The sequence below is a fragment of the Carettochelys insculpta genome, chromosome 3, assembly GCF_033958435.1.
Source record: "Carettochelys insculpta isolate YL-2023 chromosome 3, ASM3395843v1, whole genome shotgun sequence".
Lineage (NCBI taxonomy): Eukaryota > Metazoa > Chordata > Testudines > Carettochelyidae > Carettochelys > Carettochelys insculpta.
The window spans coordinates 91,312,444-91,327,163 of record NC_134139.1 but is presented as its reverse complement, the minus strand read 5'-3'; the positions used below and the strand labels follow the sequence as shown (position 1 = coordinate 91,327,163).

General features: G+C 40.3%; 2 protein-coding genes across 8 annotated transcripts in view; one reads left to right on the top strand and one right to left on the bottom strand.

The window, feature by feature from the left end:
• The window catches only part of TIAM2 (TIAM Rac1 associated GEF 2), a 260,365-nt gene extending 250,458 nt beyond the window's left edge, over positions 1 to 9,907 (top strand). For all 5 annotated transcript variants that reach the window (XM_074990337.1, XM_074990339.1, XM_074990336.1 and 2 more), the window contains 6 exons: positions 191 to 299; positions 1,597 to 1,655; positions 2,871 to 2,976; positions 6,069 to 6,156; positions 7,026 to 7,180; positions 9,282 to 9,907. In XM_074990337.1, coding sequence (XP_074846438.1) covers positions 191 to 299; positions 1,597 to 1,655; positions 2,871 to 2,976; positions 6,069 to 6,156; positions 7,026 to 7,180; positions 9,282 to 9,907 — 1,143 coding nt within the window. The remainder of the gene's footprint in view (positions 1 to 190; positions 300 to 1,596; positions 1,656 to 2,870; positions 2,977 to 6,068; positions 6,157 to 7,025; positions 7,181 to 9,281) is intronic.
• Positions 9,908 to 10,938: 1,031 nt separating this feature from the next.
• Positions 10,939 to 14,720, bottom strand: part of TFB1M (transcription factor B1, mitochondrial) — a 57,884-nt gene continuing 54,102 nt past the window's right edge. For all 3 annotated transcript variants that reach the window (XM_074990347.1, XM_074990348.1, XM_074990349.1), the window contains one exon: positions 10,939 to 11,185. In XM_074990347.1, the coding sequence (XP_074846448.1) occupies positions 10,939 to 11,185 (247 nt within the window). The remainder of the gene's footprint in view (positions 11,186 to 14,720) is intronic.

Genomic DNA, 14,720 nt, shown 5'->3' with positions numbered 1-14,720 from the left:
AAGAGGCAAATTATGCAGCTTCTATTTCTAACTTGTGTGCTATTATTTTTATGGATAGTATCTTTTAAGATATATTGTTCTGTGTGTGCGTGTATGTGTGTAATACACGTATGCCTGTATTCAGTGTTCTTAGCCTGCACTAATTAACTTTTGTGGACATTACTGAACTTATTTTTATAACATAATACAGGTCACAGAACTTTCAATGGGAGAACTTCTGATGCACTCTGCTGTTTCCTGGTTGAATCCTTTCCCATCACTGGGCAAAGCAAGAAAAGACCTTGAACTTACAGTGTTTGGTTAGTGTCCTATTAAGTGAAAACCCTAAAAATATCAATGACATTGTCTTGCTACTAAAATATGACAACCTGTATTATACTAATTAGACTAAATAAAATGACATAATGTTTGGGGTGGCCCTGGATGAGGAGGACAGGCACAACATTTTCCAGTCATTTTATTGAGATGTAGATAATAAAGGTCTAGTTACCTGGAAGTAAGATTAATAACATGCCAACTAACTTCCCTGTGGTGGCTTTTCCTTCTGCCTACTCTAATATCATCAAAGATCTCTGTTCATCTTTGCAAATGTTATAACTATAGGCATGCACCTGTGTGTGTAGATGAAGATAGTGAATTAACTTTGAGGGCTTGACTTAGTTATCTGTTAAATTGATGAGTACCAGAGACTTTGAATTTCAACTAGTTTAGACACAGTTGATTTATGTAGGAACTGAGGGTTAACGGAAAAAAAAAACATGCTAGCTCTGGGTAGCCTTCAGGCCAAGTGGCATTTATTTGACATTGAATAACATGCAGGAGATACCCTTTCCCAGATACTAATACAGTAGGATTTAGCTGTTGTTTGTTTTTTTTTTTTTTGACCATGTGGGGCCAGCCACTGGAAATTCCCAAACACTAACCCAAAGGAAAATGTCAAAGTGATATTTGTCCAGGGGCTGGAGTAATGGACTACAGTTTAGGAAACCTGGCTTCAATTTTCCATCACCACCACAGACCATAAGCAACTCATGAAGTGTCTCAGTTCTCCATCTACAAAATGGGGATTATAGCACTTCCCTGCTTCATTAGGCCATCGTGAGGCACCCAGATACAACAGCAATACCTTACATGGACAGTCAGGAATTTTCAGAGCTCTAAAGTTTTGTCACACTCCAAAGCAAATGCTGAACTACATATCAAAGAATAGAGTTTACATCAACTATAATGGGCCATTTTTTTTTTCTGCAGGACTTTCCTTCCCCTCAAGGCAAGTTGCTGGCATGCTGCAACTTCCCAATAACATTTTCAATTTATGCATCTAAATTTAATAAAGGCCAATTTCTGTAATCTTGATACAGGGAGATATGAGCAATACTGCTAGAAAGCCTCTTTAATTCTTTTAAGTAAGTAATTTTGTGACCAAGACAGACTTGTATCACACAGTTAAGCAGTTGCTATGGGCATTTTTTGTTGTGTGTAGGTTTAACACATATTCTGTAGATTGTAGTTAACTAAAAATAACTGTAAATAGTCAGTCCATCCATCATATCAGTTTTGTTGAAAACTAGACCGCTTATTTTTTTTTCTTTTCAGTTTTTAAGCGAGCCGTCATACTGGTATATAAGGAGAACTTCAAACTGAAAAAGAAAGTGGTAAGTCTGGCAATAATTTCAATTCAAACTAGAATTTAAGGCCAGAAGGGGCCATGGGATCATCTTGGGTCACTACTATGTTTATAAATGAATATGCCAAAACTGAAGAAAAAAAGTGAGTGGTACACCCTGTTGGTTTAATGCAACCAGACCACGGTGGCATGCACTTGCTCTCACAGGTTAAACTGATTGAACTGATCCATATTTGACTGAGACTGGAAGACTGTCTGGATATTGCAACAGGTTGTGTTACTAATTCAGTAAACAGCACATTTCCTTGGAACTAGTGCCCTGGGAGGATGTTGAGTGGTGATTTCTACCAGAGGACATAGAAAACTTAATCATTTGAGAATCATTAAAGAACCCAGTAAATCTTCTCATTAACCTGGATATTTTGGCATAATTCAAACTGTTATTTGGCAATTATATCACTGGCCCCTACAGTACCAGTAGAATAAGGCATTCTCTGTCCTGACCTAAACTGGGGAGCCGTGCAGCTAAAGCCATCCCTTTGCATAGTGTATCTTTCATTCCGGAGTGCACTGTATTGTGAAAAGGTAACATTTATTTAATTAGGATGGCTAAAACAATTTTCAGTTTATAGCCAAGTATCATATTTTATATGGTGCAATTACCTAAAATACCCCCAACTCTCTATTCCCAAGGAGGTAACCAGGAAACAGCTCACATAACTGAGCTGAAATAACTTGCAGCGACTGATAGACAGTGAGCAGTTAAATCCAGAAAGAAACATGCAGTGTCTGAGTTTGACTGGAAAGATATGTGCTTCTGTGAGTAAACTAATTACAGCAGAGAGGAGATGACAGGGAACATTGTGCTTATCCTGTGAGAGATGTAAACAATTGTGCTAAAAAGAACAGGAGCAGTGTTGTCAACTGGAACAACTTGTTTTCCTTAACAGCAGATAGTTGGTTTAATCATAGTGAATTTGCTCCATTGGTTTCTTTCATGTAGAAATATTATATAATTTACTTAAACTCATTTTTCAAATCTGCATTAATCTGTCTCTCGCAAAATTCTGATATCACTGATCTACAGTCAAACTAACACTAAGGTATTTAATGAGCAAGACTTTTTGAATAAAATTCACTTGTAGAGGTTCTTGGACAGAAGGCCATTTTATGAAGAACACAGATACATATTGCTTTAGCTCATTTTTTAAAAAATACGTCTTGGTTCTTCTTCCCTTTGTAGCCCAGTAATGCCCGGGCTGCACATAATTATGGTGACTTGGATCCATTTAAATTTCGTTGGCTAATTCCTTTATCTGCTCTTCAAGTCCGGCTGGGGAATACAGCAGGTAATTATATTTTACCTAATACAAAAAGAACTAATAAAGATCAACACATTGTTCACAAGACTTCAGGAAGCAATCAGACATTTCTTGGTAAAATTTGTTACACATGTGTGGTCCTTTGTTTATCTTGCAGCATATTTATATACACGTACATGCTGCTACAAGGTGTGGGCTTACACACGAACAGATATTTTCATAACAGATTTTGTCTTCACACCTCTTTCTTCCTTTCTATAATCTCAGAACAAGTTTAAGAACACTAGATATTAAACTGTAACAGAGGCGTAGCCATGTTAGTCTGTACTCCAACAAAACAAAGCAGCAGAAATGTAGCACGTGAAAGATGGACAAAATGATTTATTCGGTGATGAGCTTTCATGGGACAGACCCACTTCTTCAGATGAATTTCATTTCCAATATAGACTGACATATAAATACAGAGGACCAAAAAAGAAAAAATTTGCAATAAAAACTGATAAATCAAATAGAAGAAAGGGGGTGAGAGGTGGGAGATGTTAAGTGCCCTGTCTGAGGTAATGACAAGCATCAAAGGAAGGGAAGCAGTAACCCAAGTCGGGGTTCAGATGGCGTGTCTGAGTGAATTTTGTCTCAAGTAGAGGCAGGGAGTTCTTTAAGTAGATGGTGTAGTTTCTTTTGGGATTCCAAAGTGGGATCTAAGGAAAAAGGTCTGTAAAATGTGGTGTTGGATAGTTGTCTATATGGCCGTTTCTACACAGGCCACTTTCTTCGAAAGTGGCATGGTAATACATGGCCCGAGATATGCGAATGAGGCATGGATGCAAATTCCCTGAACCTCATTAGCATACAGTCACGTGATTTGGAGTCCGGAAGACTGTTCTTCCGGACTCCAAAGCACTGTTTAGAAGCGCAGCCCCCGGTGGGGGGGTCTTCCGGAAGGAAGTCCTTCTTCCGGAGGCCCCTTCTTCACAAAAATTTTTGAGAGGAAGGGGCCTCCGGAAGAAGGACTGACTTCCTTCCAGAAGCTCCCCAGGGCTGCGCTTCTACACGGCGTTGTGGAATCCGGAAGAACGGTCTTCCAGACTCCAAATCATGTGACTGTATGCTAATGAGGCGTGAAGAATTTGCATCTGTGCCTCATTAGCATATTTCAGGCTGTGTATTACCATGCCACTTTCGAAGAAAGTGGACTGTGTAGAAACAGCCTACGCCTCCTGTTCATAGTCTGACTTATTCATGATGACTATAGCACCCCGTTTGTTAGCCAGCTTGATTATAATGTCCAAGTTATTTTTGTGACTTTAAACCTATTCTGGATCAGGATGCTACACTCCAGAAGGCTCTAGGTGACAGGCCTGTCCTTTCCTACAGACAACCTCCTAACCTGAGAGAGATTCTCACTAGCAATCACGGGCTACATCACAGTAATACTGGAACTTTGCCTTGTAACAAACCCTGCTGCCAACTTTGTCCACATATTTATTCTGGGGATACCATCACTGGACCTAACCATATTAGTTACAAGATCAAAGGCGCATGCTCGTGCACTTCCAGCAACATTATATTGACATTATATGCCAACAATGCCCTGCCATTATGTACATTGGACAGACTGGGTAAAACCTTTGCCAAAGAATAAATGGACACAGAGCAGACATCAAGAAACTCAATACACATAAGCCTGTCAGTGAACACTTCAATGGAGTGTGCCATTCTGTTAAACACCTGAGAATTTAACAACAGATCAGAGCGAGAGATTTGTGAGTTAGAGTACGTATTCAAATCCGACATACTAGCACATGATATGAACAGAGACATCAATTATACTTCACGCATTACAAGGACTGTTTCCCTTCCTTTGATGCTTGTCGTTATCTCAGATAGGACAATTAACATCCCCCCCACCTCTCACCCGCTTGCTTTTATTCTATTTGATTTGTCAGTTTTTATTGCATTTTTTTTCTTTTTGGTCCTCTGTACCTCTATATGTCAGTCTGTATTGGAAATGAAATTGATCTGAAGAAGTGGGTCTGTCTCACGAAAGCTCATCACCGAATAAATCATTTTGTCTGTCTTTAAAGTGCTACATTTCTGCTGCTTCATTTTGTTAGATATTAAATTGTGAGCCTGAAGCTGGGCAGGGTGATGTTGCTATGCAACGACAAACTCTGAGTAGAGTTTCAACAAGTTAGGATTAATATGGCAAAACAGAAGCCCACAACAAAACTATAAAGGAAAAGCCTGAAGAGGTTACTCAGGGCAACCTAACGATAGCATGGGCCAAATTTCAGCATATCTGACTCCCTGTGCAAGACTAAAACCGTCCAGTGATGGCAACAGATATAATCAAGAGGCAGTATAAGAGAAAGAACTGTCAAGTGATTAGTGAATCTAGCCAGGTATTTGGGTTCCCTTCTCTACTCCATCACAGACTTGGGGAGGTCATTTATGATGGAATTTTCAAAAGCATCTCACTGAAATCAATGGTAATTAGGTGCTTTAGAAAATCCCACAAGTAATCTCTTTGCTTCTGTTCCTCATCTGGAAGCATGGGGATAATGGCACTTCCCTACCTCAAAGGGATGTCTGGGGACCAATATATTAGCTGTGAAGGGCTCTAATACCTCGCCTCCATCCCCATAGTAAGTGCTTCAGCCATAAGGCCTAATCAGTCCATAAGAGCTGCAGCTGATACAGCTGAGTTGAATTATGTGACAAGCTGTCAGCTGAGCTGGAGGAAAGAAAAAGCAAACACAGAAGCAGAGAGAAGTCGGTCTGTGCAAGAAATAGGCCAACAATCTTGTATAAGGTGAGAAAAGCGCTAATAATTGGACCTCACAGAGGGGCTGTCAGGCTAGGGTTTGAGGCTTCCGAAATAATGAAGAGCACTTAATATATTTGTTGAAAAGAGCTTCTGGAAAATAAGTTGATTTTTTTAAAGACATGTAAGTGATAAAACTTGGCACTCTTCATTGGGTTCCAGCTTCTGTCAAGCCCATTATGCAACTTTCATCAGCTTTTCTACCAACCTTGTCTTGGTGAGAGTTGGAGACCTACAAAATGCTGTTTATGTAGTGTCAAGGAATGAATTATTCAATTATTTTTTTAACCTCTAGGAACAGAAAACAACTGCATCTGGGAACTGATTCATACGAAGTCAGAAATAGAAGGCAGGCCTGAAACAATCTTTCAGTTGTGCAGCAGGTAAACTTGCCGCGAAGATTATTTTTGACAAAATTAATGGAATGACAAAAGTACATTAAGAACATTTATTTTTCAAGTGACCTGTTTCTCAGTGCCTGTGAAAACATGCTTCACCTCAAATCTAGGCACTGAGCCATCATTCAATTGGATGGAATTTGATGTGCAAAAACCATTTGAAATTAGAGTGAATTTGGCTTAATCATTTAGCATTAGGAATATGTGCGCATGCTTTATTTGGTCTTAAATTCTAGTGAATTATTTCTGCTGCAACCAAGGGCTAGCTTTACAAAGGGATTTAGGCACTTGCAGTGGCATTTGGGAGCCTAAGTCCAAAATTTAATTATTCAAAATCCCTGTAGCTGGCACCTTTATGTTCTTACTGGGCATCTAATCTTCAGTTGCGTCAGTCCCCTCAGCTTCTGGGAGGCATGTTAAGTTTGCCTTTCTCATGCCCAAAACTGAGTAGGCTCCTCACACTGCCTACCTCTCTTGCAGTGCCTAATCCAGTAGGCAAGCACAGAGCATGCTACTCAAGTGGGTCTTGCATTAAACAGCTGTAGGAGGTTGCCCCCTGTAACTTCCAGTTAAATTATTAAGAGTATGTACCTAGACTGTAAGAGATGCACAATCACATTCCCTCCATCTCCCTGATGCAGAAGTACCTTTACCAGTGGGCTATGGGGTATTCTGGGGTGGGACTCCCTCAACCTTCCTACTGAAGCTGGTCCACTTCTTATAAATGAAGAGCACTTATTCCTATAGCAAATAAGGCAGCTTCCAAAGGGAAAGACTGCTTGTGCATAGGAAAATAAAACAGAGACAGTGACCTGTAACCTGCCCATTCACTACTGTTTCCTTAAACCTTGCAGTGACTGTGACAGCAAAACTAGCATTGTTAAAGTGATTCGTTCCATTCTGCGGGAAAACTTCAGACGTCACATAAAATGTGAGTCACCACTGGAGAAAACATGTAAAGATCGCCTAGTTCCACTGAAGAATCGCATCCCTGTTTCAGCCAAATTGGGTAAGAGGCAGCTTGCTAGACTGGGAAATATTGACTGGCAGTCTCATGATTAGCATGACCCATCCCTGAAGCAGGTGGTGTATTTTCACACTCTGATTCATGTTTTAAAATAGAATTTACTTCTGTGTAGGGAGGCTTTTTATCAAAAGTGCCAGTTACTAGCCCACCCATCCTCTCTGGGGAAAATAAGCAGACACCAAGATGCAGACCCTGCTTCCAATATAATTCTGCCAGGCAGGTGGTCTGAGCCAGAACAGAGAGGGGCCTTGGTTTATGGAACCTGAGATCTTCTGGAAATTCCCCTGACTCATCAACTCTTTTCACTAATCCATGGCATCCTATGGGGTGGGGCCAGTAGCTGCCATCTCCCCTCACTCGGGGAAATATCATAGTGGGAGAAGTGACATAAGATGCTAACAACATCAACTATGTTGCTGTGTCGTCAGGCAGGGTCACTGCCACATCATCCAAACTCTTCGGCTGTGTCTGCACTTGCATTCCTCTTTTGAAAGAGGTATGCAAATGAGGGAAATCAAAAATGCAAATGAGGTGCAGAGTTGCACGTTTGGCACCCCATTTGCATATTCTTGTTTCGAAATAGTTTCTTTCGAAAGAAGAAAACCAGGGTAGACATAGCTCTTTTGAAAGTAAACCCCATCTTCAAAAGAATCCTCCTTCCCTCTTTTGAAAGAGGTATGCAAGTGTAGACATAGCCTTCTTGTGGCATACTTGCGGTTAAGGGAACAGCAGCAGTCAGCCACAGAACTGCTGTCACTTAGGTCCTTTGTGTCCCCTACCCATTTAGCATCTGTCCACCAATAGGCCTAATGCCTGTCACATGTATTACTTTAGCTGGAAAGGGATTTGCCCTGTCACCTACTACAAGGTTTCCCTCTGTGATTTGACCTTACCTTTATCCAAAGCTCAGACAACAGTACAGGAAATGAGGCAAGGTAGCGCTTGTTCCCTCACAGCACCTATTCATTCCACCTATCAGAGTCTTACCAGCATTTTCTGGTGGAGTACAAGGCATTTTGGGGGCATTGCTTTCTAGTGCTGGGTACAAACATCTGAATATCGGTAATGTACAATGTGTACATCTTGGACCAAAAAAGGAGACACAGTAAGATACCTGCTCTTTGGAAGCAGTGATGCTCAAAAGGATTTAGGGGTCCTGGTGGATAAACAGGAGGTCTCTGTGATGCTGTAACCAAATATGATCCTTGGATGTTAGCAACAGGGGCTCTCAACTAGAGGTTTTTACTTGTTTTTGGCAATGGTGAGAGCGGTGCTGGAATACTTTGAATTGTGGATGCCAGAATTGGACAGAAGCTACAAAATGTCTATTTAGCTTAACAAAGAGAAAGTTAAGGGATGATTTACAGTCTAAGTATCTAAATCTTAAGGGACCAAAATTTAATCGAGTTCTCTAGAAGAAGAAGGTGTAGCACAATTCAGTGGCTGGAAATTCAAGATAGATCTATTCAGACTGGAAGTACAGTATACATTTTTAAAGTGAGAATAATTAGCCATTGTAGTGTGGATTCTTTGTCACTGACCATTTTAAAATCAGAACGGGATGTTGTTCTAAAAGTTATACTCTAAGCATCATTGGGGGAACGTTCCATGGCATAGTTCCGTACACTAAATGACCAGTAGGTGTTCCCCTATTGCCAGTCCTCTACCCTGAGTTGAGACAATTATGTCGGCAGCATTCCTATTGTATCATGGGAAGTAACTGATGAAGATGAACTGAAACACAGATGGCACTTGGCCATACGATGCACATGGTCACTAAGCCAGCATCAGTATTGTTTAGATTTCTTGCTTTGCAAACTATACTGTGGATTTACAAAGTATTTTGCATATACTCAAAACACAGTAACATTTCAGTCTTAGTAAGCAGAGCAATATTAAAACAAATATTGTCAATACCAGCCCCATGAGGATACAATACACTTTGGTGGTCAGTATGGAGCTAATTAAAGAATAAACCACACCACCATAAGCTTACATGATTATACTACTGAGAGATACAGAGAAACTCCCTTATTTTGTGGAAGTTGGAATGCAAAAATAAGACTGCCTTTTATACTTGCAGCTTCTACAAGATCCTTAAAGGTACTCAAGAACTCCTCCAGTAATGAGTGGAACAATGCGACAGGGAAAGGAAACTTACTGGATTCTGATGAATGCAGCCTGAGTAGCAGTACTCAGAGTAGCAGCTGCCATACCACAGAAAGCATACAGGAATCCAAAAATTCATCTCCTAGCTGCACACCAGATTTTTCAACCAGCCTGGTCAAGGAATCTGATATTCTCAGTGATGAGGAGGATGATTACCAGCAAAGCCTAGTGAAGGGCAGCCCTACAAGAGACATTGAGATACAGTTCCAGCGACTGAAGATTTCAGAAGAGCCCAGTGCTGACACTGAGCACAAGCATCTTGCTGAGAAAGGGGCTGTGGATGGTTACAAGGCAGGCGACCACCCGAAGCTGGTACGTGGGCATTTCTGTCCAATTAAACGAAAAGCAAACAGCACAAAACATGGCAAGGGAACTTTACTGACAATGCAAGAACATCACCATTCTCTGGACGGTCACTCTGACACTACAAACTTGGATCTGAATTCTATTTTAGAGAGGGAATTTAGTGTCCAGAGTTTAGCTTCTGTAGTTAATGAGGACTGCTTTTATGAAACAGTGGAGCGGCATGGAAAATCCTAGCTTTGAGTATTCTAATTATATGAAAGACCATTTAAAATTTTAAAGTCCACACAAAATTTGACCTACTTGATTTGCTTTAAAACTAGTGATTATGTGGAAGTTGCTGGGGGTGGGGGGGGGGGGGAACTACTGTTGGTTTTGTGCACTAATACATTTTTCCACAAAAATATAGTTTGTAAAGGATTTTTAAGTTATTTTAATTTATTGTGGCTCAAGAACAATAGATTAAGCTGGCCAAAGTCTGTAAATTAGTTTATCCCTTTATCAAGATTGTTGTGTCCTTTAAAAAGGTACATTCTAATTATCTTAAGTTATATGGAAAAGGTGCTGGGGGAATTGTGAGCTATAGCTTTATTAAAAAAAAGTCAAAACAACTTTCCCTTTGGGCATTTTCTTTCAGCAGTTTTAATTTTTGCTTTATTTTAAAGCAGAATTAAGTTATTTTAAGGTGTTTTAGTGCACAAGAGTCCTTTTTTGTAAGTGGTAAGATACTATTAACTTTATATATATGTAAATAAATCAAAGCATGTACTGTAATCCTTTGATTGTATTTTTATTTTCTCTACCAATGTGTACAGTAAAAGGAAAAGGAGCATTATGTCTAGTTTCCTTCTTCATTTGTAGCTTTCAACACAGAGTTCTTTTCTGTAGGATAAATAAGCATATTAATAATTTTCGTGCAGTTTTGAGTGCATGAATCCAAGATTTTTGTCTAGTAATACTCCAGGATAAGGAGTGAAATGAAAAACTTCCACATGAAGTAAAATTTTAGTTAAGAGCTTCCTCATGCACTTTTCTCTCTCAACAAACTGCCCTTATTTTCAGAGTGTCCAAGGTTCTGAAGCCTGTGTCTAACTTTGAGTTAGAACCAAAACTGCTAAGGTTTCTATGTCAATGCACCCTCCTCCTGTAAAGCAGAATGGAATAAATAAGATAACACCCCCCACACACACACTATTTCAATAAAATCTCCTTTTACTAAAACAATTATAGACTGCACATCTAACAGAAAAGTAAGTTTGTCTGAATTGTTAGAGCTGGCCTTTCTTTTCAGACTGCTGGTAATCTCCTTTTCTCCTAGTTTTCTTCTGCTTCCGTTCTTCCCTATAGTCATAGCTGAAAAGGCTTGTGTCTTCATCACACATTTTTCTGTATGCATCACACAGGCTTTTAAAATGTAAAAGGGAAAGCTGAGTTGGACGCAAAGTTGGATCCACATCTGCCAATATTAGCATCTGTTCACTTTTTTCCAAGCGCTCAGCTTCTGGAAACAAGATTCTAAAAGGGAACAAGGAAGAAGCTATTCAAATACATTTTTTTTTTGTTAAAGTTTAATTCTGGAGTAAATCAAACTTCTTCACAGAAGCGTGCATGTTAAACTATCTAATATTTCAATATGTAGACAGGAGAGAACAAGAATTACTTGGATAAGGTCAAAACTCTGTGCTAGTACTTACCATTTTGGTCCTTTAGTAAAAAGAATCACAGCCCCCAAGGAAAGCTATCACCTTTACTGTCTACCATGGAGGGTTAAGCCATAAAGGCTGAACAGTGAAGGAATGTTGTTTAATATTCAGAACAACACACTGGATGCCAGAATTAGTGGGTGTCAGAACTGAAAACAAAACCCACTAACATTTTGCACAACACTTCACTGCCCTGGGCTTCAATGTTTCCAATTGTAGCATGGAGCTAGTATTTACCTATCTCACTGGGGCACTAGTTATCAAGTACTGAAAAATCACTTGGCCAAACAAAACGCATTCTATTAAGTAAATGCAGCATTAGCTATAATTGCTTATCTTCTCACCAAAAAGTCTTGAGCAGGAGTTTAACTCAAGCCCAACCAGCACACAGCTGTGTCCAATGTGCTATCCTCATGGCCATACAGGTAATTGCATATTTTGTCTAGACTTGGTCCACTTCACACAGACTTGCACATGCAGCTCACAATAGTAAATAAGTTGCACACCACTGACCTTAAATATTGCAGGGGGAGAAGAAGTGGCCAAATGTACACCAATTTTGAAATGCTGTATTGAAATATATTATATTCAACTTTTCTGCAAACATCAACATACAAGACTAGCACTGCAAGCTAACTTTCTTGAAGGCATCAGGGAGCAGACATCCTCTAACAAGGCTGGCAACATGAGCAACAAAAATAATCTCCACTGTATTAACTCAAGCAAAAGCTTGATCATGCCCCTTACTGTAAGTATACTGGGGGTTTGTAACAACTTGCAAGATAAAAATCAGCAGGCCCCTGCACTAATCAACTGTCCAGAGGCATAAACAAGTGTGATCTAGAGTAAACAGAGGATCATAGAAGCTGGAATACTTCCCTAACAGGTTTTGTTTCTTGAAGGCTTTTTGAAATTGAAGGTGGCAGGTAGAGAGCAGTATGTGGGTGGCAGGTGTACCAGTGCAAATTTTCAAGGAGAAGATAGATATGACCAAAGCTCTGGCACACCATTTGCCTGCATGTTAGTGGGTATTGCCCTCCCTCTGAAAACAAGCCAGACCCCAGCAACACGTAGCCTGACATTTCCAATGTGTCAGCAAAACCACTACTTTATTAGCAATGGCAATTTTCCAGTTGGAGAAAGGGACTGATCCTATTCTATCCCACCTCCCAAGACCCAGCACCATCAACTTGCTTGCTGAGTGCCACCACTGTTGACAAAACCTTTCTCCTTCATTCAAGGAGCATATGATGTGCCTTCAGCAGAAACAGGGCACACAGACTTGATGGCTAGAAGCCCAGTAAAGAGCAGACTGCTAAGAACAGCTGGAAGGGAAGAACAAGATTTGTTACTTGTGCAGGAAAGGATTTGGGAAGGGAAAACTTGCTAGACCAAGGCAAAAACATTTACAAACAAAGGGGTAAAGACAGGAAAGGTGTCTTTATGTCCATCCTGAGTTAAACATCTTTGCTCAGTGCAATATTCCTCCTCAAGCAGTATTTAATTTTCAAATCTCAAATTATTTTGTAATTCAAAAGGGAGAATGTGCTGTTAATGGATAATACTGCAACTAGGGGTAGTCACATTAGATAGTTTGAACTCTAAAACGAGACAATCTGTCAACCTGTGAACAAACTTACTTGCACAGTAAGGGTGTCTACCCAGGTACAAATCTTCGAAATTTTCAAAGATTACTAATGAGGTGCTGAATTGAATATTCAGCGCCTCATTAGCATTAGGACACTTCCAGCCATGGTGCTTTGAAAGTGCACGGCTACACGGGGGTCCTTTTTGAAAGCACCCTGCACCTTTTGAAATCCCCTTATTCCAATCAGCGAGCGGGATAAGGAGATTTCAAAAGGTGCTGGTCCTTTTGAAAAGGACCCCCTTGTAGCTGCACCGAGCCCCAGGCTTTCAAAGCGCCACATCCGGAAGCATCCTAATGCTAATGAGGCGCTGAATTGAATATTCAGCGCCTCATTAGTAATCTTCGAAATATGGCTATTTCAAAGATTTGTGGGCATGTATACACAGCCTAAGGGTGCAGCTAGGCTTGCATTCCCCTTTCAAAAGTATGCAAATGAGGGAAATCGAAAATGCAAATAATGTGCATATTTGGCATATTATTTCAAAAGAGCTTCTTTTGAAAGAAGAAAACCAGTGTCAATGCTGCTCGTTCGTAAGTAAACCCCATCTTCAAAAGAATCCTTCTTCCCATTAAGGAGGAATGCAAGTGTAGACGTACTCTACGTGAGTATCAATTCCTTTGCATGCCATGTTTTCTAAATATAATAAATACACATATGAACATAAATTCAGCCTACCACCTTGCTTTCCTATAACTATGCAAAGCAGCATAAGACTCCTGGTTTTAAACTCTAGAATCTGCTGATTTCCTTTAGCCAGATAAACAACAAAAGGTTCGTAACCCTTAATTGCATGCTAGGCATAGTACTAAGGCATGTTAAACTGCTGCAAAAAGTGCAGATTTTTCTCCCTTTGAAAGAACTTAAACAGTATCAGGCATTTGAGATAAAACAAAGGATGACCATCTTTCATCTAACAACACATTCTGCATGAAATACAAACACAATAATGGTTGCGTTTTCTGTGCATCAACAATGTTCTGTACTAACACAAAATCTACACTAGGCTGAAAGGTTGACCTAATATACACAATTCCAGTTATGACAACTGTGTAGCTGAAATCAAGGTATCTAAGACAGATTTTTCTGGCCGTCCACCCAGAAAGTCGAGTTTCTCCTGGTGACTTCCCTTACTCCTTGCAACAATGAGGAGTACCAGGACGAACTAACTGTAGAGCTCTGAGGGTTCGACTTAGCATAACCCCATTAGGCATGCTAAATAGAACCCCGGAAGACTGACTCTGAAGGAACTGATCTTCTGGTAAGTGTAGACATACCCTACGTCTATCTCACGCTGCTTCATCCTGTACTTGGTCTCTTGTTCACATACAATCTCCCAACGTATGTATTCAGCCACTAGTGAAGACAAACTGGCATTGCAAGTTTACATCAAACTCCTTGCATGCCAGAGAATAAATGTATTTATCTGCTGGTTACAGGTGTGTCTTACCATTAAAAGATAAAACACAGAGCTTGCACCCCTACAGATGCAATTCCAGGCTGCTCCACAGCCATAAATTATTTCTCCCTCCCCACACAACTAGACACCCCAACAGGGTTGTCTACAGTTACAGAAGCACAGCCTCAGTTTCCTTGGGCAACAGCTCCTCCCAGAGCCTTCTGTGAGCTCAACCCAGGTATGCCCCCAACACCAGTATCTGAGCAGGGCCTCAGACAATAGCATAGTGCTGTCAGGTCCTC